This window comes from Leptinotarsa decemlineata, unplaced genomic scaffold (genome assembly GCF_025532065.1).
Source record: "Leptinotarsa decemlineata unplaced genomic scaffold, Ldec_3_MD MMD2_tig00026282_RagTag_RagTag, whole genome shotgun sequence".
Lineage (NCBI taxonomy): Eukaryota > Metazoa > Arthropoda > Insecta > Coleoptera > Chrysomelidae > Leptinotarsa > Leptinotarsa decemlineata.
This window is the reverse complement of record NW_027412668.1, coordinates 3,504,875-3,531,723: the sequence shown is the minus strand read 5'-3', so window position 1 is coordinate 3,531,723 and position 26,849 is coordinate 3,504,875. Positions and strand designations below refer to the sequence as shown.

Here is a 26,849-nt window from a genome sequence, read left to right as displayed (position 1 = left end):
GAAGTGACTCTTGTCAGGTTTTATACTGATCTTCCACAGGTTGGCCCACTCCTCTAATTTGTCTGCCTGTTGCTGCAAATATCTCGTGACGCGCTTGGCTCGTAGATCTCGCCAGCAGGGCCGTGTCGTCCGCGTAGAGCGCTAACTTGTTAAATAAGTTGTTTTCTGGCTTGGGCACGTCCGCAGTGTACCTATAAGGAGAAGAGGTGTGGCGAAAGGATTGCTCCTTGCGGGACTCCTGCTTCCAGTAGTCGAATTGTTGATAATTCGTCTCCTACTCTGCAACGGCATCGCCTGTCAGCTAGAAAATACTGAATTGATCTTACCATTGGTTTTGTGTATCCAAAATCGCCCATTTCGGCCAGTAGTCCGTCATGCCAAACTCTGTCGAACGCCTTGGAGACGTCTAAGAAGATAGATCCGTGTTGTATCCTTTGCCGAGGTTGAAGCCTTCGGTCGCGAAGTCAACTACCCTCAGGACTTGTAGCTCTGTCGAGTGTTCTGATCTAAAACCGAATTGTTCATCTCTTCAAGATGACACGCTCCGCCACTTTGCTTATGGAAGGCAGTAAGCTAATTAGCCTGTGATTATCTGGGAACAGGTGGTTCTTCTTGGGCTTCGGTATGTGGATAACCGTTGCCTCCTTGAACGGGTACGGGAAGTGCTGCAATCTGAGTATAGCATTTATGATGTTGGTTATGGCTGCTATACCCTTGCGCGGTAGGACTTTCAGTGTCCGGTTTGTTATGTGGTCTGGGCCTGGTGCTTTCCGAGTGGATAGACGTCTAAGGATGTCTTTCACCTCCTCGGGAAATGTCGGGGCCAGGGGTTGCGCGTTGTCCGTTCGTTGTCTCATCCTTCGTACCGTTCTTTCCACCTGTCTCTCTATTTCGTCTACCTCGTCCGTGAACGGGACGTCGTTCTCTCTGCACTGCCTTTCGAAGTTGTCCGCGAATGCTTCCGCCTTCTTGCTCGCCGTGTATTGGAGGGCATGGCTGTCGAGGTGAATAAGTATCAAGAAGTACTTAAAAGTATAATAAATATTGAAATTTATTTTCTGGGTTTCAGAGTGTCATCGTTAATTTTGACGACATGATAAAATTAATGAATCCGTCTGAGATAGTCTACATACAAAGCGCCTGTTTGTTATTCGAGACAGAGAAAATATCAAAATAACCCTTGCAGTGACATATATATATATCAGTAGCAGGCTCGCTCTGAGATAATTTGAACTACATCGTCTAACATAGGTACGGTGGAAAGTTTTGGGAAAGAATTAAGTCAGTCGTGCGCGGATCTCAGGGTCGTTTGGGGGCTCTTGACCGGGGCGGTTGGCCCTTTTGGGGAGGTTGCTGGGGAAGCTCTTGAAGGGAGTGAGGTGCTAGGTTTTTCCAGTACTGATAAATATTCGCGGTTCAGTTGAATTGAGGTAAAGGGTGAAATTTCTTGAAGTTTTGAGTGAATTGAAACATTGATATATTTCAAGTCACTGTTTCGAGAAGTGATTTCAAAGTTTTTCTGATCCGCTGGCAGCAACTCTCGCGCTACCCTTCGGCTGAACGATCCCATATAAAGGGGGGGGGTATTTTTATTGTGCGAAAATAATTAAGACAATTATTATTTATTTAGGACTGTATATCATTAGTAGTATACAGGAATCGCTAATCCAGACCCGAAGGTAAATTATTATAGGAGTAGAAACAAAGAGAGAGTATTCCTTTTTATCGAAATTGAGAAAAGCGGTACAGGTTTTCGTTTTAGGGGTTATGGAAAAAAATTATGAACATCTATCTTATTCATCTATCTCAAAGAGCTCGTTTTATGTTTTGGTGCTGTTTTGTCAATATAGACAAAAATCAAAATCTGAAATGCATTATCAAGTCAAAATCAATTGATGTAAACTTACTCAGCCACTTTATAAATTTTAAATGGTGATACGAGTTACAGATTATGAACAAATAAAACATCAGTACAAACTCATTTTTAATTAAAAATCTAAGTTGCCATACTGCAACATGAATCATGATATTTTTCTTTATGACGTAAGACTGCCGTCAGAATGATCATAAATGTGAAATCGCTCAGAATTATTTCACAAAAAATCTTCAGTTGATGCTTCGGTGGCTTCTATCAACAATCCGAAATCGATATCTGTTAAACTAGCTTTAGCTGTCAAAAGGTCTAAAAATGTATCCAAAGGTGATAGATTATCACTTGAAGGGTATGCTGCTATCCCTGCAAAGAACATAGGACAATCAATTGAATATTTATTGTTGACTTTTACATGTGGTTTATGAATATTCGTTATTGTTGTTTGAAATTACGGTAAATCCTCACCTCTGACTCCTCTAGATTTTTGAATCCCATAGGTTTTTCCTGAAGGTGGAGCTGTAATCCCGGACAAAATATTTTGGGCGTGTTCCCTTGCTCTCGCCATGACACTCACAGGGTGGTTCCATTGATTCAGAAGACGTTTTGCTCTTGACCTAGGCAAAGCGGAGAGCAACTTGAGCTTTTTCCTAACATCGGCTTTACTGTTTTCACTTTCTGAAAAAATTAAATCTGGCGCTGTGGAGAACTGATCAAAGTTTTTCTAGGATATTATTTTTATGGCGCCCAACGTGGGACTTTATGTCAAAGATAACTTTAAATTTTGTACGTCTACATAATAAAGTGTTGACAGGGAAATACCATCTTCAACTAACTTTATATTTTTCCGAATGAAAAATAACGTAATATCTTTTGGTAAAAGCTAAACACTTGAGATAATGAACATTGTGCAATTGAACTTTCTCTCAGAGCTTTGTGGAAATAAAACAGGTACGATCAGCTGCTCTGACTGGAATGTTTTCATATCACCGAAACTGTTCTTTCAGAATGGAAAACTTGGAAGATAATACTTCATTTCCATTATTAAATTTGATTTAATAGATAGAAACACTCCAAGATTCCATGAAAAAATTTTTAGACTCAACAAAATAAATACAAAAACAGGCTGTGCTTATAAGGATATTGAGAACTGCCTGTCTTTTGGGAAAACTATTTCTTTCATGTACATAAATAATCGTCCGAGGTTATAAGCCATTGAAGTAATCACATTTTTCATATTTACAAAGTATATGAACATGGACGACATATAAAATCAATAAACCGAAAAAAAAAAGATTCCAACCAAACATTTCGATATATTTATGAGCATTTATTCAATACAAATCAAAGCTGGATGTGTACAATACATCTTGATTGTGATGTGCAGTGACGGCTCGTGCATTGGAGGCTGAAGTCAACTACTTAAAGCAAAATACGTAATATTTGCATAAATGCAAATAAAAATTGTGTATTGCCGAAAATTATACGTATAAAAGTGACCATTTAAAAAAAACACAAACAAAGAAAAAGGGTTGTCTTTGAGTTATTTAATATAAATGAACTCTTCTCAGTCAATAAATAATAATACTTTTCTCTTCTAATACAGTTTTGTTAAAAATTGCTACAAATATTTTATAAGCACAAGTACTTAATTATGCTTATCTTTGACATATCTAAAAACGATTGAAAGTTGTCATGTATAGGTAATATAGGTAATTTCATCAATTTCCCATGCAGGAAAAGAAACACTTTCAATCTCTTTGCTTATATTTTCCTTAATAATATGTGACACACTGTCTTTAAGCTCATTTTGGATGGTTTTTGAGGTGCCCGAAAAAACGTTACCGTTTAAAAAAGTGCCAAATTGTGAATCATATTTGCCCCATAACATTAAAAGTTCCTTGTAATTGCCGCGATTAATCGAATCTTCGATTTCATCGTGTCCGCGAAAAGCTAATTCTGGGGAAACCAAATAAATCGTAATATCGATAAGTTTTTTAAAATTCGACCGAAATTATGGCTTCTTTTTGAACTGCATCTAAAGCTGTTTCTATATTTTGTTTGCTGAACAATTTTGATTTACAAGACGAAAATATATGCTCCTTAGGTTTGAAATGTCTTTCTGTAGAACGAGGTAATTTTTTAAATCGGAGTATCCTATTTTGGACAACGTTTGGTATTCGGTTTGTACGGAAAATAAAACACAGGGCCAACAAAAAAGTTTTTCTCGTTTAATGGAGCCGGTTAACCAATCGCATTTATCGTTCCAACTAATATTAAATCCTCGATTATCTGACGCTTTAATTGAAATCAAATTTGATTGAGGCCTTCGCAGAGTTTTAATAATGCAAAATTTATTATAATAAAGACTTAAAATTATTTGTCGGAAACCAATCGACTATATCGTCAGATTTTTTAATTTCGTCCAACTTATCCATAATAAATGGAAAAAAAAACTTACCGAAAAGTCAAAACCTGAAAACAGCTTGCAATTGAAAAAAAAAACACTTTAAAAATACATTAAAAATATTACCAAAAAGCACTGCTATAATACAATAGTGCCTGTTTTATACACAAATAACAAATATTATCAAGAAACACTAAAACGATTTACCGAAATATTTTTCTGTCCCGGTCCGTCATGGCATCCCGTCCGAATAATTAAATAAAAAACAAACGCAGCCGTACACTAATGGAGACCAACTGGAGGCTAGCCTCCTCTAACGCTATAATTTCTGCAACTAAAAGTACAAATCGGGACGTATGTCGCTGGTTGGATCGGCCTCGCGAAGCTTGTGTTTTTTAAAACGGTTGGAGGCTTGGCTCCCTTGCAACGTATGGCATTTATTATTTCGGATTGATGGTTTATTTCGTTATTCGTTCATGGGCGGTGCGTTTGAGGTTTGTTGATGTAGGATACAGTGTGGTACGTACTATGTAGTGACTGATAGTGTTTTTTTCGGGCATATTATGCATTTATATTAAAAATGAATGGTAAAGTAATGAAACCCAAGCATTTTTAGAAAAAAATAATCACAATTATTTGTCAATATCTTTCAATTTATTGTGATGAATAGCCTTCAATTTTATGGGAGGCTAAGCCTCCCTTGCCTCCTCTGACGAGCCGCCGCTGGTGATTTAAATCTCTCTTGTCAATTACTCACCAGCCATTATAATTTTCATGACATCAACCTGTAGCTCAAACACGTTCCTATTGAAGTATTGGAGAAACATTTCGAAATCCATAGTTTTATACCCCAGAAAGGTAAAAAATGACGTAAAACCTTGTGGCAAAGGAAACGCAATGGATTGTACTGCCAGGTAGTACTTTTCTAAGAGTTTGAACATGACGTATCGTCTCTCTTTATCTAGTTTATTTCTGAAATAAAATCGTGTCGGTCACATTTTGACGAGGAAATTTTCAATTCATTGTCTCCATACAAACATGTATGGGGACAACTTAAAACAAAATATATACTTTGAATTATGTCTTACATGTATATGAATCCCTTGTCGAAATCTTCTTCTGAGTCGTAAGCGGCGGTTTACAAAGAATCTGGCACAGTTTCCGGGACTGATCCAACTGGGCTGTGACATATCGAGTTGCCACTGCATGTACATGCATGGGAGATTGATTCAGTTCTGGAAATTTGTTCATTGGGTTGTTGGAGCTCTGTTTCAAGAGGTGCATGCTGATCTCTCGCAAATTCTGAAAAATACGTTGAAGTAGAAACAAGTGATTTATAATAACTTCCAACACCACAACTTGCCACAGAAATTATATGCTCCTGTCTGCTAGCGGTGCAGCTGTCGATTTCCAGGAAAGGAAGGGAGTCGGCTTGACTTTTGGCACACGTTTGACCGCTCAAGAAATCTGTGAAGGTAGAAGAAGCTCCTCCGCTTGGCGATAGAGGGGTGGAGCATCTCGATAAAGCTTCTGGCTGAAATGTAAGCAAAATTCCCATCAAATAGATTATTACAGACCGATGTAATAACTTTTGGCGCCCAACTTGGGCGCCAAAAGAAAACGAAAGATCGGTTGAGGAAAATGATGAAGAGTTTCCAAATTCCACTCATCGATATCTGTCTTATCCTGCATCATATTTGAAATGTAATAACTCCGTTATTGTTACTGAAAACAGAACCAGTGATGGCTTACTTCATTTCAACTAATGACAGAATCGAACAAACTTACAATAGACAATACTTATCAAACATGTCATCAACTCACTTGGTAACAATCCAGAGAAACCATAAGCTTGTCTACAACCTGGCTAGGCTTAAATCGCTGAGACCCCTTAGATAATTTCGCCAGTTTGTTCCCATAGCTTCATCCAGATGTCACTTCTATACGGCACGATGCGCTGTTGGGGTGACAGAAGCACAGTGGAGGCGTTCCAAAGGATATCTTGAGATAAACCGATCGTGTAATCATTTATTTTGACTTCCGTTTCGAGTCCAACTTTTTGGGTCGTCACGGGTAGCAATGTGGCTAGTTTTATAGCGTCCTGAGGCAGGTTCCTTTGAATAGAAGCATATGAAGTGGCTAACAGGTATTCTTTGAGAATTTGAGGGTAGGCGAAATTGAGTGGCGTTTTAGAATGCCACGTTATGAGCTGAAATTGAGAGACGAAAACTTCAGTCTAGTTAATGCAAAGAGAAAGGCGGCGCCTAACGTTGGTCTAAAGCAGTGGTCGCCAACCTCTTCAATGTGTTGAGCTACTTTGTTAATTTTGGAATAAAAAGCGAGCTACCCACACGGAAGCCACGTAACGCAACGTAAATGAAATAATCCACAGTTAATTTATCATTACCTATATGTATTTATTTTACTATTTAACTGGTAATACATAATACATAGGTACTAATAATAAACTAATAACAAAATAACTAATATAACTAGTACGTACTTGTTCATAGCTACATTCCTACCTATCAAAGGAAGGTGTTTGAAAAGTAAACACAAACTTTTATCCAGCCACAACGGCATGTCACGTATGATTTAAAAATAGTTAATAATAACAACAAAAAAGTAACGCACTATCATGAACATTAACATTGAAAAATAAAAAAGCACGTTCAATGAGAAGGCTGACACTCAGACTCATCGATAATTTTTTTAATGTTTGCAGTATAATTTGATGCAGCCATTCGAATACAATTATCCAAATGTTCATCTGTAAGCAATTTCATTGAAATCCTTAAAACGATTTTTGAAGTTATTCTTCAGGGTAGAAATTATTTCTACATGATATTTGTTGTCATAGGGTTCTAATGGATTTTGATATATTTTTTCTGAAAGAATAGGAAAATGCTTGGCATCGCTGTTAATTAGGTTTTGTTCCCAAAACTCCAGCTTTTTGATAAATGCTTTTATATCAGAAATCATTTCCGCTAGTTCTTTGTCTCTCCCCTGAAGCTGCAAATTAAGTTCGTTTAATTTCTCTGTAATGTCCACGAGAAAACCAAAATCTCTAAGCCAGATTGAATTTTCTAGTTCCGGAGTCGGTTCATCGCGTTGTTTGAAAAATTGAACTATGCCAGATAGGATCTCATTAAAACATTTCAGCACTCGTCCTCTACTTAACCATCGGACTTCAGAGTGAAGGAGTAGGTCCCCGTATTGACAGTCAACTTCATCGGCCAAGGTTCTGAATAATCTTTGTAACGCTTGAGCTCTAATCTTGTTCACAATTTTCACCACCAGTTTCATAACGTTGTTTAGTTTCAGGAAATTTCCACATAATGCTTGCTGATGGATAATGCAGTGGTAACAGATAAATTGAGGAAAAGTTTCATCTTTACGACATAACGCCACCAGACCCTTATCACAACCCACCATAGCTGGAGCGCCATCGGTTGTCAAGCCTACCATTTTCGATATTGGAATTTTCTCGGAAGAAATAATATTTTTTAAATGAGAAAAACAACTCATGTCCAGTAGTGTGTCCTTTCAGTGGAATGAACTTCAAAAGATCTTCTTTAATCGTAAAATCACTAAAAACCATCCTGACGAACATGGCCATCTGGGCAGTGTCGACGACATCTGTTGATTCATTCAGTGGAAGTGAAAAATAAACACAGTTATCTAAGTCAGTTCTTAACTGTGAAAAAATATCATTGCTCATTACTTCTACACGTCTCATCACTGTATTAGCAGAAAGTTGCATAGATTTTATAGCTGAAACTATCTCGTCTTTATTTCTAAAGTTGGCAAATAACGAATCAGCAGCTTCTAAAAACGCCTGTTTTATCATTTCCCCGTCTTCATAAGGTTTCTTTTTTGTGCAATTATCTGGGACACACGGTACGATGCTTTAGTTGCAGCCTTATTTTTGTCGACTGTTCTCAAAAATATTGATTGTTGTCCAATTAACTGCTTTTTTAACTGTTTCAGTTTCTCCTTTCTGGCGGAGAAAGGAGAAACTGAATGATTTTTCAAAATTAGAATATACAGTTTTGTGATGTCTCTCAATATTTCCTTTTTTAGCAAGGGAGACCGAAGTATTACATAACAAACACACATTTTTATCTTTAACTTCTGTAAAAAAGTATTGTTCTTCCCATTCCGAATGAAAGTGGTATGTCTTTACCTTGCTACAACTGCTTGCCATAATATTTTTTTTGTTGTTCTCTACTAACCCAACCGCTGGACGTTGGTTACGCGTTCAGTTTTAAACTAAGCGCAATGTCGCCGCGCCGTGCGTATTTATCCCGTTCAAAGCAATCCAGATCGTTCTCGAACACTAACGCGCTGGTCCGGCTGGTCGGTTCTAGCCGATTCTAGCTTGATGGCGTCAGCGGCAGATCGCTCACCGCAACGTTGCCGCTGTTTATGTTTAATATTATGACAATTGAATTTTTTTGTGGAATTTTCGGAAGCTTCTCTGATTTTTGCAGTTTGTATTTTTTAAATTAAAATCGTTGTGAGAGCTACCAGAATTGCCTCCGCGAGCTACCGGTAGCTCGCGATCGACAGGTTGGCGACCACTGGTCTAAAGAATATCGATTTTATGTGAACTCGTAGATTCATTTGAATTTTATGTGAAATATTACCATCAATAAGATAGTAGATGAAAAAAAAACTTACTTCTGTAGCTAGTTCCAATTCGTTTGAATGTAACAGGAAATAGTGCAGTATCCCTAACTTATTTTCCAACAACGTATCAGACTCAAAAGTTTCTACAAGCAAATTATCCGGTATCGTCAAGTCGATCAGGTCCAGAGTTGCTAAATTGACGACATAGTCATTTTCTATCGGCACCAGAGAGGCCAGACAAAGTAAATGCGTCTCCATGTCCATTATCAGGGGCTTAGTGGTTATGTGACATGATGGTTCGTGTGTCAAACCGATATCGAGTAAATGCGTGCATATTTCAGGAATAAAAACCATCAAGTAGTCCCCTGGAATAATAGAAGACTTGTTCAGACATGAAATTTCTGGAAGAACACTAATATAGGCCTATTACTTTGGGAAAGGCTGTAATATAGCAGTTTCCACGACTATTACAAGCAGATTTATAAAAATTCAATTGGAGTTCAATGTTTTCATTGGTGGAGTCAGACTAGGTGACTTTACTTTGATAAATATACAGCTAAGGTAAAGTGAGTATGATGTTACAAATTATGAGAGTAATCTGTATTTTATTACAGTTGTATTTATTACTAAATCTAATAGTGATGACCTTCAGTAATTTTTTGCCCACGCCGTGTTTCATGTCAGTTATCACTGCAAAACCCTTACCGTGTTTTTTGAAAAGGGGCCTGATTTTTTTTGCTCTGCTCCATTGAATATCAGGTACCACACAATGGATAACGCAGCTCTGGTGAAGGACAGTAACCGAGTAAGCAAAATGAACAGGACTGACGTCATCACAGCTGAGATCAGCCATTGGTTGTACAGGCTGCAAATAAAGGAAACACAAATTAGTCCAGGATTCCCGTGTTTCGCCAGATCCAAGTTGTTTCTGCATTTATTTTTGCCAATGGAAGGAATATGTAGCCGAGATTGTATATATTTTTACTGCTCCTTATTTATAAACATTGTTTTTTATGCGAAGGGCCAACATTTGATTAAACTTTATACTATTTTTTTTGGAGAAGAAAGTTTTTGGCCTTCTACTACTCCATCTTGATACAAAAAAATGTGGGATTCTTCCAAAGAAAGGAAGGAAGTAATCAATTTTAAAATAAGTAACTCTATACTTTATACTACAGTATAAAGTGAGCCAATCAAGTGATAGACATTTGAGCACTAACCTGGAGATCAGTTAGGGTTTTTGTGTTGTATTGAGAGTGAAGTGGTGAAATAAAGTTGATTTTGAATGTACAGTATGATGAATTATTGTCGAACGCACGGGGAAAACGTAATATTTGGTGTCAGAAGTGGGATAATTGACCGAAAATTTTCTGTTTTATGGTGAAAACAAGGATTGTTGATCACGATCACGACGAGGTTTTGTAAGTAGGCCTGGCGAAGAATGAAAAACGCAGAAGAGAGGAACATGAACGCAGAAGAAAGGAAGATGAACGCAGGAGAGAGAGAAAGATGAACGCAGTAAGAAGAAAGATGAATGCAGAAGAAACCAAGATTAACACAGAAGAAAGGAAGATGAACGCAAAAGAGCGGAAAATGAACGCAGAACAGAGAAAGATGAATGCAGAAGATAGGAACATGAATGCAGCAGAGAGGAAAATGAACGCAGCAGAGAGGAAAATGAACGTATAAAAGAGGCAGATAAACGCATAAAAGAGCAAGATAAACGCAGAAGAAAGGAAGATGAACGCAGAAGAGAGGAAAAATTAACGCAGAAGAAAGGAAGATGAACGCAGAAGAGAGGAAGATGAACGCAGAAGACCGGAAAATGAATGCAGAAGAGGGAAAGGTGAACGCAGAAGAGGGGAAGGTCAACGCAGAAGAGAGGAACATGAATGCAGCAGAGAGGAAAATGAACGCATAAAAGAGGAAGATAAACGCAGAAGAAAGGAAGATGAACGCAGAAGAGAGGAAAAATGAACGCAGAAGAAAGGAAGATGAACGCAGAAGAGAGGAAGATGAACGCAGAAGACCGGAAAATGAATGCAGAAGAGGGAAAGGTGAACGCAAAAGAGGGGAAGGTGAACGCAGAAGAGAGGAACATGAATGCAGCAGAGAGGAAAATGAACGCAGCAGAGAGGAAAATGAACGTATAAAAGAGGCAGATAAACGCATAAAAGAGCAAGATAAACGCAGAAGAAAGGAAGATGAACGCAGAAGAGAGGAAAAATGAACGCAGAAGAAAGGAAGATGAACGCAGAAGACCGGAAAATGAATGCAGAAGAGGGAAAGGTGAACGCAGAAGAGGGGAAGGTGAACGCAGAAGAGAGGAACATGAATGCAGCAGAGAGGAAAATGAACGCATAAAAGAGCAAGATGAACGCAGAAGAAAGGAAGATGAACGCAGAAGAGAGGAAAAATGAACGCAGAAGAAAGGAAGATGAACGCAGAAGAGAGGAAGATGAACGCAGAAGACCGGAAAATGAATGCAGAAGAGGGAAAGGTGAACGCAGAAGAGGGGAAGGTGAACGCAGAAGAGAGGAACATGAATGCAGCAGAGAGGAAAATGAACGCATAAAAGAGGAAGATAAACGCAGAAGAAAGGAAGATGAACGCAGAAGAGAGGAAAAATGGACGCAGAAGAAAGGAAGATGAACGCAGAAGAGAGGAAGATGAACGCAGAAGAGAGAAAGATGAACGCAGAAGGAAGGAAGATGAACGTAGAAGGAAGGAAGATGAAAGCAGAAGAGAGGAAGATTAACGCGGAAGGAAGGAAGATGAACGCAGAACAGGAGAAGATGAATGCAGAACAGGAGAAGATGAACGCAGAAGGAAGCAAGAATATATAACAATTCAATAAAATTAATAAGTAGGTGGTTCAAATGAATAATTTACAAAAAGTTTATATACGTTTAAGTGCAGAGGAGAGCTTGCGGACCTGACATTTAAAACGAAACACTCACCGCGAATACATATTTCTTGCTATTGTCCTCATCAGCGCGGTGCAACAAAAATAGAGATTATCACATAAGCACGGAGTCACTGTGTAACTTCTTGAATATTATTTCAGCTAGTTTTCCATGAAAATATTTGGAATTTCTTGTCTTTCAATAATTATTATTCGATTAGGTGAATACGACAAGTGCTGATAAATAATAAATTTTCTTTGTGAAAAATGCTATAATCGATAAAAACTTACCTGATACAAATAATGGTGACATATGCAAACAAAGCCCTGCGAGTCAGTTACGACAAGAAGATCCAAAGAACAGTCGTGTATCCTCAAGGGCACAGCATCATCTTCATATATCAAACAAGACTCTGAAGTCGACAAATGGGGCAAGTTTAATGGAATATTCAGCTGAAAATATTCCAAGATGTAACCCTCACCCGCAATACTCATCTTCCGTTATCAAACTTACCACAGTTTCGTGAGGTAACTCGTCATTGAATTGGAGCCCAGAAAGAGTGGGGGTTATTTTCGTGGGATCGCCTCGATCGAGATTGTCGTCTTCTCCTTCTACCAAACCTCTCTTTCTCTTTCGATGGTGGATGTAGTATAAGGTTTGTTGTATAGCGTCCCATTGCGCCCAGATGAACTTTTTCACTAGTAATTCCTTAAAGATGCTGCTGTCATTGAGAATTGTTGCTTTGGATTGGATTTGGTACTGGTAAATACCTACAATATAACGAGAACGCCTATACAAAAATTCAGCGCAAAAGGTCACAAATAAGGTGGAACTTTTTGGAGGTTGTCTCATGAGTATCTACTTCTCAGTCAGTCTAGTCCCAAAGGACCAGGGGTCGAGAACTATCGATGGCGCTATCGATAACTATCGATTATATTTTTAGACTATCGATGGTATTCGATAGTTGTGTTACGTGAGTGATGTCAACGTATCTTGACATTTTTCACTTGATATTGACCGTTTACATAAATGACACAATGAAAGAAGTGAAAAAAAGAGTAGAAAATAACATTATTTAGAACAAAAGTGAGAAAAGAAGAGAAAGATGAAACTTCTTTCATCAGTTTCATCGTCAGATTATTGAATGAGAGGTTTTTTTTGTTGCACTTAACACCCCCTTAGAAAATCTGACACGCTCGATTATTTTTTTTCTTTTTACTTTTAAGCCTTACGTACAACCACCCACATCATGCAAACGATCAGATTAACATACCAACATTATTAAAAATACGAAGGACATTGATGCTATCAATATCCGACGCGCTCGAGTATGTCCATGCAACAGTATTTTTTACATATTTAAAAATCTATAGCCGCTTACCCCACCGATGAAAAGTTATATATTATATAACATTTTTTTCTTCCTATCATCTAAGCTTTGCAAGCTAATATGTCTCAACGACGCTCGAGTAAATTCACATTTTGCACCGTGGGCTCACGGTGGTTTGAAACTCTAGCCATTGAAGAAGCCCACAAGAAACCGCGAGTCTGGTTGAGATATGTTGACGACACCTTCATAATATGGAACCATGGGAATACTGAACTAGACGCCTTCCTGAAACACATCAACAGCGTGAGACCTTCCATCAATTTCACAATGGAGAAGGAAATCCACAACGAATTGCCATTCTTAGATGCTTTGGTGAAGAGGACCGACACTAAGTGGGAAACATCTGTATACCGAAAACCCACTCATACAGGACAGTATCTGAACCACGAATCCAACCACCATCAATCGACTAAAAGAGGAATCATCAAGACTCTATTAGACCGTGCTTTTGGGCTCTGTAATACGAAGGAAGGTCTCGAGAAGGAACTAGACATCATCAAAAATGATCTTCAACGAAATGGCTACTCCAAAGCGATGGTAGAAAAGACTTTGGCTAGAAGACAGCAGGAGTCTCGCAAGGAAGAAAAGCCTTCACAACCAGTGCTTGCACTTCCCTACATCAGAGTATTATCGGAGAGGATAAGAAGAATTGGTTCCAAGTACAACATCAGAACCTGCTTCAGATCCGGTAACACTATCCGTAGCAGCCTCACGAAAACCAGGCCATCAAACGCGGACTGCGATTCCAAGAATTGCATTTACCGGATACCCTGTGAGTGCGGAAAATCCTATATTGGTGAAAGTAAGAGGCCATTGAATGTTCGCATTGCCGAGCACAAGAAACACACACAGCGAGGGGAAACCAGCAAATCAGGAATAGCAGACCATGTTTGGACCCATCAACACAACATCGAGTGGTCCCAAGCTGAGATCTTGCACAGAGAGGAACATTGGTTTAGGAGAAAATTCAAGGAAGCCGCATACATCTTGTCCAACAACGTATTCAGCCAAGCCAGCGTAGAAATACGCAACATATGGAAACCCATCATCAAGCGAAAAATGGCCAACTCCCGCCAAAACGGTCATCTCCCACGGAACCAGTGAAGCGGAAAATGGAAAGCGGGGATAAGTGAAAGTACTCGAACGACCTGTAAATAGTCATCTCTCGGAGGAATCAGTCCATCATCATCACCCGAAGACGATTGTAGATACTAACAATCGAAACGTCGTGAACTAACGTGACTTGGATTCTCGCTACACTTTTTATTTTCATTTTCTTTTTTCATTTCTTCATTTTTATTTATTCAATTGTTCTATTTTTACTTGTACTTTATTTCACTATTATTTCATTTCAGGTTTATTTTGGTTAATATAATTATTATTTTCAGCTATCTCATTTTTAATTCTTCTTTTTTAGTTGTTTCAGGGATTTCAAATCATTTTATATAGTAGACAATGGAAGTCCGAACTAGTGAAATTCATCATGAAACATTGTCAATCACCTTCAAACAAACGAAAAATAACAATGTTTCACATCGGTAGTTGAAGAAGGGGTAAGATTCATCATTGTAGGGATAGACATAGGTTTGGTAGGTAGGAAAGGTTATAATAGCGGGTAATTCCCAAGATAAGGGATACAAGGAACAATTAAAGAATTTAAAGGGAGCTATTTGTAGTTTACAATATTTACATAGAAATAGGCTTGAATATTTGGGTTGTTTAGGAAAAGATATTCGAGAATATTAAATTTTAAGAGGATAAGTGGATTAGAAAAGACCCGTACATTAGAGAACTAATTGGAAAACCCCGATTAGGTTTAATGAAAAATTGAATAACCTAAACAAGATCAGCTAACAATATATAAAATAAAAATAATGCCATAAAACAATATGTTTTGTTGTACAAATTTAAGACCTGGCAACTCTAGGCTAAATACTTAAAAAATAAGATTCACTTGATAAATATAATAATTTCGATAGCAAGATTTTGAGACCGAACAGATTTTAATTTCATTCTTTTGAAAAATAATGCACTAAAACACTTGCTTGAAGAATAAATTTCATAAAGACTGACAATCAACATCAGCTGATAGCGAGTAGCGCACAAATATTTTGTTATCTGTTGTCAACAGGAACATCAAATAATTAATTAATTTTCTCATGATGGTGGAATTTATATTTAAACATTCATTATTGACATTTATAATTTGAGATCTTTAGTAATATATTGCAACACTCTTGTGTTTATTTGTATATTGAAGCCACATTAAAATTTGTTCATGTATATTTTAATAGCATTGCATAGCTGCGAAAATTGAACTATGCCTTTTACTATGCCTTTATATATGTACAACTTAATATTGTGATTTTTTTGTGGTTGTAGTAATAAAGACGTTTATTATTATTATTAACAGTCCCTAACGTATCACGCTTTAGTAATGCATAATTCATTCAGTGTAACCTTGAAAATGTATCATTACCGATATTTAAAAACGAACTTGAAACGAAATCGCTTAGCCAACAGCGACCTAAAGATAAACATTTATACCTAATTATTTTACCATAGTAACAAAAATAACAAATATAACAATTTTCTTGATTTCTTTCAAACGTGGTTGAGTGGAAAAATAGCGTTCTGCTAAACTCCCCATAAAATCAAGACAATTCCCCGAAGGTTGAGCTGGTCGGGCCCTGTTTCCGAAGGTTGAGCTGGTCGGGCCTTGTTCCCGAAGGTTGAGCAGGTCGGGCCTTGTTCCCGAAGGTTGAGCTGGTCGGGCCCTGTTCCCGAAGGTTAAGCTGGTCGGGCCCTGTTCCCGAAGACTGAGGTGGTCGGACCCTGTTCCCGAAGGTTGAGCTGGTCGGGCCCTGTTCCCGAAGCCCCAACACATTCAGGAGGGCTCTCCAGCATCATCAACGAATTACCACTCCTCATATCGTGGGGTAAGTGATCATTGGGCCCGAAAATCATGTACCTTGGGCAGACGCAGTGACCCAAGTGCGGCAAGCCGACATAATCATGTGATTCGAGAATAGAGAGGGCATCTTCCAAGGAGTCCAATAATCAGAACAACTACCTTAACAGAGTGGTCTGTATAGAGTCTACGGAATGCGAGAAGAAAATCTCGATATTTCACATGTGTTTCCTCCTCTTTTCGGACGATATTCATCACACCCGGAGCTGATAACTCCACTTATTATTATTACTATTATCATTATATTGTTAACAGATAAAAATACAGTAACACTATATGTTGGCAGCCCTGAGAACGAGGATACTATTTCATAAGTTCCGAGGATCACTTTTGTCACTTTTTAGTGAAACTCCCGTGAAAGTATCTATAGAAGAGAAACAAATCTCCAACCTTCCTTCGATATTCCAGGCTATCGAGGTTGCACGTGTTGTTCGCGTCTCCAATTAGGCGTATTGCTCTTTTCTGGATGGCATCCAGCAACTTCAGGGTATGTTTGGAGGCAACAATACTCCAAAGAATGTCTCCCCAAAAAGACTGAGATGGTCCTTTTCACCAGCAAAAGAAGTTTATCGGGCTCAAAACCTTCCAAAATTTTCAAAAGCAAACTAAACTTTTCTGAAGAGGTGAAATACCTTGGTACTATCCTCGACAGGAAACTAACATGGAACTCTCACCTACAGAGTAGAACAAAAAGAGCATATGTGGCTTATGAGCAATGTCGGAGGACAGTGGGACGCGCATGGGGTCTTTCATCCCGTGTGATTACCTGGATCTACACTGCAATAATAAGACCTATGTTAACGTACGGAGCCATTGGAGCCATTGCACGGGGACCGAAAGTGCTACAAGCAACGACCATCCAAAAATTATATCAAATACAGCGACTGGCTTATTTAAACATCATAGGAGCCATGAGAACGACATCAACCGCGGTAATGGAATTAATTACTGGTCTGACCCCTCTGGACCTGTACGTCAAGGAGGTTGCGTTAATGGCCATGGTACGATAGCGCACGGCTGGTGTAAACTTCGAAATAGGAATGGGTCAATTGAGGCTGGGCCTATGGAAAGAAGCGCTTACTGCGCAACCTCTGCTTCAGGCATTTAGTGATACAATTGAACCCAGGTTTGTGTTTAATAAACCCTACAAAATACAAATTAAACTGAACACAGAGTCAGATGCTACAAATGCAATACGCATATATGCAGACGATTCAAAAACCAAAGAAGGCTCAGGATGTGGAGTGTACTCCAGATCACTAAGCCTAAGGATTAAGTGGGGAATGGGAAGAAATACCAGCGTGGTTTAAACAGAACTGGCTGGTATCTCAATCGCCACAAAAGAAATAACCAGGAAAGGAATTTCTGGCAAAAACATAACAATCTGCACTGACAGCACACAAGCCCTATTAGCTTTGAACAGACAAGGTATAACCTCAGGGCTAGTACTAGAATGTCACCAAGATGTAGCCAAAGCCTCGGTTGATAATAACATTATCCTGAGGTGGGTTAAAGGGCACGACAGGAGTAAAGGTAATCGCATTGCCGACTCTTTAGCCAAGGAAGCGGCTGGACTAAGAATTTTAGGACCCAGTGGCACTTACGGCCTGACAAATGTTACACCCATGCTCAATCCTTAGAGAGATGGTTGGAATCAAAGGATGCATTGCCAGGATCACCTTGGGCGACCCTGGGAAGCTGGCGCCCAAGAAATATCTGGCGATGACCAGGAAAAATCTACGCTTAACAGTAAGGTTTCTGACTGGCCACTGTCAACTAAGGAAACACCTTCATAATATGGGGCTAGTGGACACATCTCTATGCAGGATGTGTGAACAGGAAGATGAGGCTGTCAGACATGTCCTATGCGAGTGCCCGGAGTTATCGTCAATAAGAGAGTGTGTGTTCGGCGAGTCTTGGCTTACACCTGCCGATTCAAAGGAGATGTCTCCCAGTGACCTGTCCAACTTCTTGGAAAGGACAGGATGGACGATGACCTAGGAGGACAACTCCTCGGGAGAATGTACAGTGGGTCACATGTGGCCTAAGTGCTGTGGACTAACACTCACCCTCCCTACTCTACAGACACAGAATGTCTTATCTGAGCTTTATGAAGCATCAAAAGTTGCTGAGCTATGTACAGTTTTCTGGTTCGGAACAATGTTCCAAGCTTTTGAGAAGCAGCCTTTGCAATTCCAGCGACATGATTGTGCCACGAAATATTGGTGTTCACTTCAACCCCCAACAAACTTGTCGAAGCAGAAAGCGTAGTATATCTGGTTAGGAGACATTTATCTTTTTAGAGAAAACCGATGCTTGGGTTTCCGTGGCACTGAATCGAACCTAGTTACTTTCATTCCAATTCAAAATCACCTCTAGATCCACATTAATATATGCAACCTCCTGCTGCCGGTGGTGATGTGCATCCGCAGTCGATGTCCTGGAATCCAAATGGAATGACGAGACAAGTGTGCTGTCGTCAGCAAAGCAATATATTGGATTCTGTTTTTTTTCCATTAAGTCGTTGATATACAATATGGATCCCTGGGAAACACCAGCGTTGGCGTTGATGGTAAAAGTATTCGGGCGATATCCATCGACGACAACTTGCAGGAAACGTTCTTTTAGGAAGCTGGAGAGCCATACACAAAAATGATCCGACAAGCCATAGTATTAAAGTCAAGCAAACCGTCATGCCACACACGGTAAAAAGCCTTAGAAACATCAAGCGCAACAGCTCTTGTTTCTCTCCATGTTTCTCGATTGCGTTACTACAAATATAAGTGACATACGGTAGAACAGTGGTCGCCAACCCGTCGATCGCGAGCTACCGTAGTTCGCGGAGGCAATTCTGGTAGCTCTCACAACGATTCTAATTTAAAAAATACAAACTGCAAAAATCAGAGCATCTTCCGAAAATTCCACAAAAAAATCTAATTGTCATAATATTAAACATAAACAGCGGCAACGTTGCGGTGAGCGATCTGCCGCTGACGCCATCAAGCTAGAATCGGCTAGAACCGACCAGCCGGACCAGCGCGTTAGTGTTCGAGAACGATCTGGATTGCTTTGAACGAGATAAATACGCACGGCGCGGCGACATTGCGCTTAGTTTAAAACTGAACGCGTAACCAACGTCCAGTGGATGGGTTAGTAGAGAACAACAAAAATAAAATTATGGCAAGCAACTGTAAGAAGGTGAAGACATACCACTTATCATAATGCACGCGAACATACAAAAATAAAATACATTTAACAGTGATGGTACCACGAAATAAGAAACATAAATAAAAATAATAATTTGTGATTACCCTCTAAAGAGAGATGATAAATAATAAAATTTAATTGATCTGTTGTTTGTTAATTTGTCCAATGAGCAAAAGTTGACATTACCGACTATCATAGATATAATTTTTATATTTGTATTTGAATTTCCTGTTATTGAATCTCTTCAATTGTTCGGGCAATGAATTATAGAGTTTTGCAGCACCAAAAAGAAATGATCTCTGAAACTGTGCAGTGCGATGTTGTGACATAGTTAATTTGTTTTTATGTCTCATGTTTCTTGAGTGAATATTTTCACGCAGAATTAGTTTTTGTATTGAAAAGGGAGAATGGGGAAGGGTAATCAATTTATGAACAAAGCAACCCAAATGATGAATCATACGGTTTTTCATATAGAGCCAGCGGGAGTTTTTAAAAGGCTTCAGAAATTAAAATCATACACGAAGTCCATAAATTAGGCGGCAACAAGAATCCTTTTTAGAGCATTCTATTTAGAGGTTGGCTCAAAATTAAAACGATTACAGTATAACAGTTTTCAATGACATTAAATTTTTAACATGACTAGTGTATCTAAGATCAGTGTCAAGCATCACCCCAAAGTTTTTAGCTGAATTGACAGGAGCCAAGGTGGTATGTGACCTAATTCTAAATGGAAATTGTTTTCTGCAAATTTACGATTCTTCTGCGATCCAAAATGCATTATTATTGTTTCATTAGGATTAACTTTCAAATCATGTTCACTTGATAGCCCATTGATTAAATCAAGGTCAGTGTTGAAGAGATTTTGTACTTCAGCATACTCATCGATTTTAAAGTGCCTGTATAATTGTATGTCATCAGCATACGCCTGTATTTTACATTTTTTGATGGACGAGATAATGTCAGTAGTATAAATGATGAACAATAAAGGTCCCAAAATGGAACCCTGTGGTACTCCTGATAGAATATCAAGAGGTAAAGATTGATGAACATCAACAACTTTTTGAGATCGACCAAGTGAATAAGACCAGATGAGAAATAAGGCACTATCAAAACTATAATATTTGAGTTTCATGAAAATCCAACAAGAAGGAAAAACCCCTTCCGCGCCTCTATATGGCGCGTTTTCGACCGGAGGCCACCGGTTGACCTGAAGTGATGCTGTGACCGCGTGCTCTCCGCCCTCTATCTCGAGAACGGTTCACCGTATAAAAAATTTTTTCAAACAAAATTTGTAGAGAATTTTGTATTCTACAATATTAATAATAAATACAAATAGCAAAAAACCCATAGGAAATGAGATATTTCCAAAAAAGCGCAAAAAAAAAACCGATTTTTGTGACCTTTGACCTTGAAATTTAATAGTTGCTTACACCCTACCATATGTAGGTTTTGAGACAACTTTTAGGTGTCAATATACAAGTATTTACAGACTTACAGCTGGTATCTCGAATTCCGAGGTGAACTTACTATAATGACTGGACTAAGTGCATAGTAAACTTCAAGCAGACAATCTCGTTCCAGCATGTTTCGGAGTGTGGTGAACACATAAAAACATCTGTTCGGCTTGTCACAAACTACATCGACATGCGAGTTCCATGATAGGCTGTAAGAATATTTTTCTACATTCGTTACTGAATTGAGAACCGAGGATGACAAGCGACAGGTAGCGATTTGTCCGTGATGATCAGAGACCCGGGTCAAGATTAGTGGTTTCAATTAATTCAGATGTATTCGACACAACATAATCAATAGCAGAGAAACTTATGTAATTTACTGTTGAATATGTTCTGGTATTTTCATTTATCAGAGACGTCATCTCGTAAGAACTGAAGAACAACTCAGTAGCACTTGTGCTAACTAAGTTGAACTTCGCCTTTTGTTATGTCAGCAACTAGCTCTCTAATTTATTTAAATATTTGTATGTAACTACAGCTGGGTAACAATAAAGACGATTATTATTATTATTATTATCTTTCAATAATTTCGAGACCAAATTATTAATAGATTGATCTATGTTTATATCGCCACATAAGAGTACGGACTCAAAGATATGTGTTGCAATGGATAAAACCTCAGAGAGACGAGTAAATAATGTGTTTCTACTTTTCTCATCATTCATGGGAGGCCGATAAATGCTGAGCATTCAATTACCATTTCAAGAGATAAATCGAGATAACCAAGAGATAAATAGATAGTATACTTACCCTCTTGATGTATCATCAACAAAAACTTCACAGCTTGTTGACCAGACAGTACCGATTGCTTCGGGTACAAAAACTGCATCACAACCTGCTTCCTCCGCTCGTTTTGCAATTCCACAACGTCATCGAAACTATTTCCGATCCTGTACAAGTAGGCATTGTATATCGCTTCTCCTCCGGTAGCATCGCTGGTTTTCAATACAAAACCCAAGAATGTTCTGGCGCTGTTTACAGATGCCTGAGTACATTCTACTTTCTTATCGAAGGAAAAAATCGGAACCAGAACGTTCTTCTGGTAGTTGTACTCGCCGATACGAGTGTAAGGGGATTGGTCCGTAGTGGCATTTGATTGTATCCAGCTGAATAGGAAGTTGCCGTCTCGTTCTTGGCCGAGCAACCGCCATTCTTTGAATTCATCTAAAAAACGAACATCGAAAGTCTTTCAAGCGGGTAGGCATTTTTGGGTTACTGACGTTTTGATTTACGATTTGAACCAATGGCATTTGACGTTGTCAATAGAAATTTGGAATGGTAAACATAAAAACCAACCAGGAGTTTTTGATACACTAGTAATAAATAATAATAATATTTATTGATTTCTTTAGGACATCCTAATATACATACATTATTTTAAAAATATATAAATAAATGACATAAATAACAAAAATGATGTTATGATAGAAGAACAAAAAATAAAAACCATTTTTCAATGATTCCAGAATGGTTTCCAAGCAGAAAAAAGAAAATCAAGTATGGAATTTCATATAGTTCATGAGTTTTTTTTAATTGGAAAACATTTACTGAATCTTTCAACGAAAGTGGGAGTTTGTTTTACTCATTCAAACCTTTATAAAATAAAGACTTCATCGTACTAGTCAAATTAGTTCGAGGAAGGTGGAATTTTTGGGAGCTACTCGCTTTCGTTAAGTGGATATGGATTTGAGATTTATATATACAGAATTCTTCAAAATAAGTTGGAAGCAAGTTATGTGTTAGTTTGAAAATGAATATCATTGCTAACTCGTACAGTCTCTGGGAAACAGACAGCCACTGCAATGTACTTAACATGCTTGATACACTAGAATACTTATTCACTTGTAAAATAATCCTCATTCCACGATTCTGTAACTTTTGTAAAGCCGATACCTTATTTTGGTCGAATGAGTATAACAGACTAGCACAATAATCAAAATGGGTCGGATTATACAATTATATAATGTAATTTTTGAGTACATCGAAAGCTAAGATGAAATTCTTGAGAAAAAATATATTTTTTTGTAATTTTCCTGTATATATATAATGAAAATGAGCATGAAGAGATAAACGATTATCCACCATGAAACCAAAGTATTTGAATTCACTTACAAACTCTGTTACATCACCTGCAATTTGTAATCTTATGTTGAGATTGTTGATGTGTGATAGCTTATAACCAGTTAATAAGATCATATATTTTGTTTTGGAGGTGTTGAGTTTTAATTTATTGCTATTCATGTACTTGAAAACATTTCTTAGTTCATTATTCATTTGATCAGCTACTGTGTCTATATTATCTCCTGAAATTGATAACAAAGTGTCGTCTGCAAAAAGGTTCATGAAATCACAACCATGGATGGTATATATATCATTCAGGTAGATTAAAAATAATATAGGTCCCAAGTACCCCGAAAATGACATCGCGAGATGATGACACTGAATCCTTTATTTTGGTTACCTGTTTACGTTGTGATAAATAATCAGTCAGCCATAACAAAACAGTTTCCCTGATACCAATACTTTGCAGTTTATTTAGTAATATGTGGCGATCAATCAATAATGTCCCTTATCTATTGATTCTTTCCATTTTGATATTGCGACTTGTAATGCAGACTCATATGAATGATGTTTTCTGAAACCTGACTGATATTTTAGTAAAATAGCATTATTTTCTAGATATTCAATGAGTTGATTATAAATTGCGAGCTCTGATATTTTTTCAATACAAGGCAAAGTGTTGATTGGTCTAAATCCCCAGGATTTATTTGTGTTAGGGACTTTCTGAATTGGCACAAGGACACTGGTCTTGAGCTCCTTCGGGAATCTGCCAATGCTCAAAGATGTATTTATGAAATGCAACAATGCATGTCCTATAACACCAAACGTTTTTTTAATAAGTTTGCAATTGAGTATTTCACTGCTGTATTTCATTTCCACTCCGTTGATCAATTTAGACAGATCGGCTAACTGCAACACTTTAAATTTCTCGAAGTAGTTGTTAATCGATATAACATTGTTCTCATGAAGTGAATCAGATTGATCAATAGTGTTCACAATTTCTTTTACGCTATCGATAAAATAATTGTTAAATGATTCTGCAATATCTAGATTATTTTTATGAATGACTGACTGACCATTTATTTTGAAATAAATACCATCAGTAAACGTATTGCTATTAGTTTTTGGACTTACAAGCTGTTTGAGTGTTTTCCACATAATCCTCGGATTTGACCTATTTTAATCAATTTTATCATAAAAGTGTTTATATATCATTATAGTAGTAGTAGTAGTAGTAGTAGAAGTATTGGTAGTAGTAGTAGTAGTAGTAGTAGTAGTAGTAGTAGTAGTATATTTCTAACAAGCCTTGGACTCATTAGCAGAAAGATGATATGACCACGATGAATGTGAGTCAATATCCTGAACATAAAGCCCCATAAAAATAATAGAAAGTCAAGTTGATATGTGGTTCATAGATCTTATGACAAATATAAATGAACTGAGGTACGCAAATAAGATATATCGAATCTAATTTTCAATGAAAAAATGTGAAACAATCATTTATGTTTACAGTTGATTTGTAAGAAACCAGACAAATGTGAATCGATAAACTCAGGCCAATAAGTATATTTTAAATAATACATGAGAGAAACCGAATAAATAAAGGAACTAACAAATCCAACTAACTCTATTTGCGATGATCAGGTTTTGATAGCATTAAAATAATAATGTCCCAATACTAATAAACACTTTTCTGAATCACAATTTAAATATCTTGGTTACGCCACTGGAATTGTCCATGCGCATCTAGAAATCCTTTATCGTTCGTGAGCCAGTAAATCAATAATCTACAGAGAAAATGAAGCTGGATAAAGTATTCATTCAATATTTTTCAAAGAGCAGTTGTTAGAAATGAGGTGGTCTACAAATGATGAGTTAAAGCAGACATACATTTTTGACATTCAGTAATTCATAGTTTTTGTCACTCACCGTATTTGTTTTCAGACGAAATTAACGAGAATAATTTGGAGGCAAGGTTGTCAACTGATACCATTTTCGGTGTTAAAGTACGGGAACAGTGGCAGCGAAAGAGGGGTGGATTGAATAAATAATTCATGTCCCAGAGGAAGTGAACGTCACTTGCGTTATTCATTGGAAATAAAGGATAAATAGTAAACGTTTGAGCTTCCATACAAACAAGTACGTGGTAAATTTTCGTTTTGTGGACACCCGGTGATTTTGAAAACATTTTTGCGTGTACTTACGTATTTTGATGCGTAGATTACGAATCCGAAAGAAAAAAGCGGCGCCCTCCCTTATTTACAAAGTTACGGCCCTTCAAAGTTCTGAAAAGGGCAACTTTTCAGCCTTCTTTTTCACAAAATAAACTATTAAAAAATACAAGCATTCATTCACTAGGTCGGAAACTTAGGTTGAAATAATAATAGTAAATTATTGTTTGCTAGTAAAATAGTTACAGACTCATGTAGCTTAACCTAAAAAACAGCAAAACAAAAGGTGAAGTGTTAGGCCAGATGATCGATCCAGAAAGAATGGTTTATGTTTTTTTAAACAAAGAGAACGAAAAATAAGGAATATCCAGTGGAGAGGCAGTTATAGCGATATGAAAAGAAAAGAAAGGATTCATAAATTTCTTTATTATGCATCGGATAATCAATAAGATGATCTCTCTTAAAATTAAGATTATGAACAACAGAGATATTCAGGTGTATTATTTTTAAGGATTTGGTATAGAAACAACTTGAATGTAGTGAACGACGATTAAACATACCAAACCATCTCATTTCCTCAAGCTCATGTGAAATCCTATCCCTTCTTTTGAGACTGTGAATTACTCGTATACGTAGACATGAATTTCGTAGTTTTTGGATACGAAAGGCATAACACTTGAATTCACTTTTGAAGCGACATGTATGTCAAATCGCAATTTTGAGTCCAGATGCAAACCAAGATTTTTTACATGATCACTGAAATCAGTAACATCATCATTTATACAGATTCGAGATCGTATGATTTGACCCCGTTAGACTTTTTCTTGTGGGTTTTCCCAAGTCAAGCCGTGGCGAAGTATCATTTTCAACATACCCATTCAATTTAAATAATTCACAATTATTAGAAGTCGAAACTGTAGAATATCACCTGTATACTGTATTTGTATTTCAAATGGTATCACTTTATCATTCAGTTAAAACCTATACTTTTATTTATGGTAAATAGTATATTTTTTCATCAATAATCAAAATATTTATGTCGGTAATGACATTGTTTTGCGCTTGCTTTATCAACTTTTAAATATTTGAAGATTCCTTGACATACTTCAGGTATTTTGAATCATTTGCAATTAGAATATTTTTACAGGACGATTTTCCAACAGACTAAGAGTTTTGATCAGACATTTGATAGATATATTTTAACGAAAAACTGTGCCTACGTAGAAAAAGTTTGAAGAGGCAACCATTCATTTCTGAAAATTGGGTGCTTCTTCAGACATTTCAAGAAAATATAAACAATGAATGCATTGTGAAATGTTAGGGGCTAAAACATTTTTATTGAGAACATATTCTAACTTGTCATGTGATAAACAAACAAGCAACATAAACGACCACGGAATGAAGACAGAAGCTAATGAAAATTGAAACTCCCTCTTCTGACAATTCTTAAATTATATCCTAACCTCAAAATTTTCGCCCAGTCCTAAAACACTCATTTTTCGAATACGTATTTTACAATGTAATTAGTCTTCCAAAGTCTACAGAGTTTTCCTACATATTAACAATCAACTTAAACAGACATAAACAATAGGTTTCTTCATCGTGTGTATGTTCAGTGCCAGTGCGCTTTGCGCAAGATTCTGATCTTAAATATCATTGAATAGTTGCACAACAATTCATTTTTCCGAACTTTTAGGCGTTTTCTGGCGCTCATGTATTC

General features: G+C 37.4%; 1 protein-coding gene across 1 annotated transcript; it reads right to left on the bottom strand.

Moving 5' to 3' along the window:
* Nucleotides 1–1,971: 1,971 nt before the first annotated feature.
* Nucleotides 1,972–25,029, bottom strand: pigeon (gamma-secretase activating protein pigeon). Its single transcript, XM_023163646.2, is given in 14 exon segments — nt 1,972–2,236; nt 2,339–2,548; nt 5,035–5,249; nt 5,366–5,414; nt 5,417–5,579; nt 5,641–5,811; nt 6,102–6,185; nt 6,187–6,486; nt 8,961–9,274; nt 9,615–9,774; nt 12,106–12,267; nt 12,329–12,585; nt 21,648–22,061; nt 24,888–25,029. Coding segments are annotated over 14 exon segments (2,769 nt in total). The 5' UTR covers nt 25,015–25,029; the 3' UTR covers nt 1,972–2,093.
* Between the last annotated feature and the right edge of the window lie 1,820 nt (nt 25,030–26,849).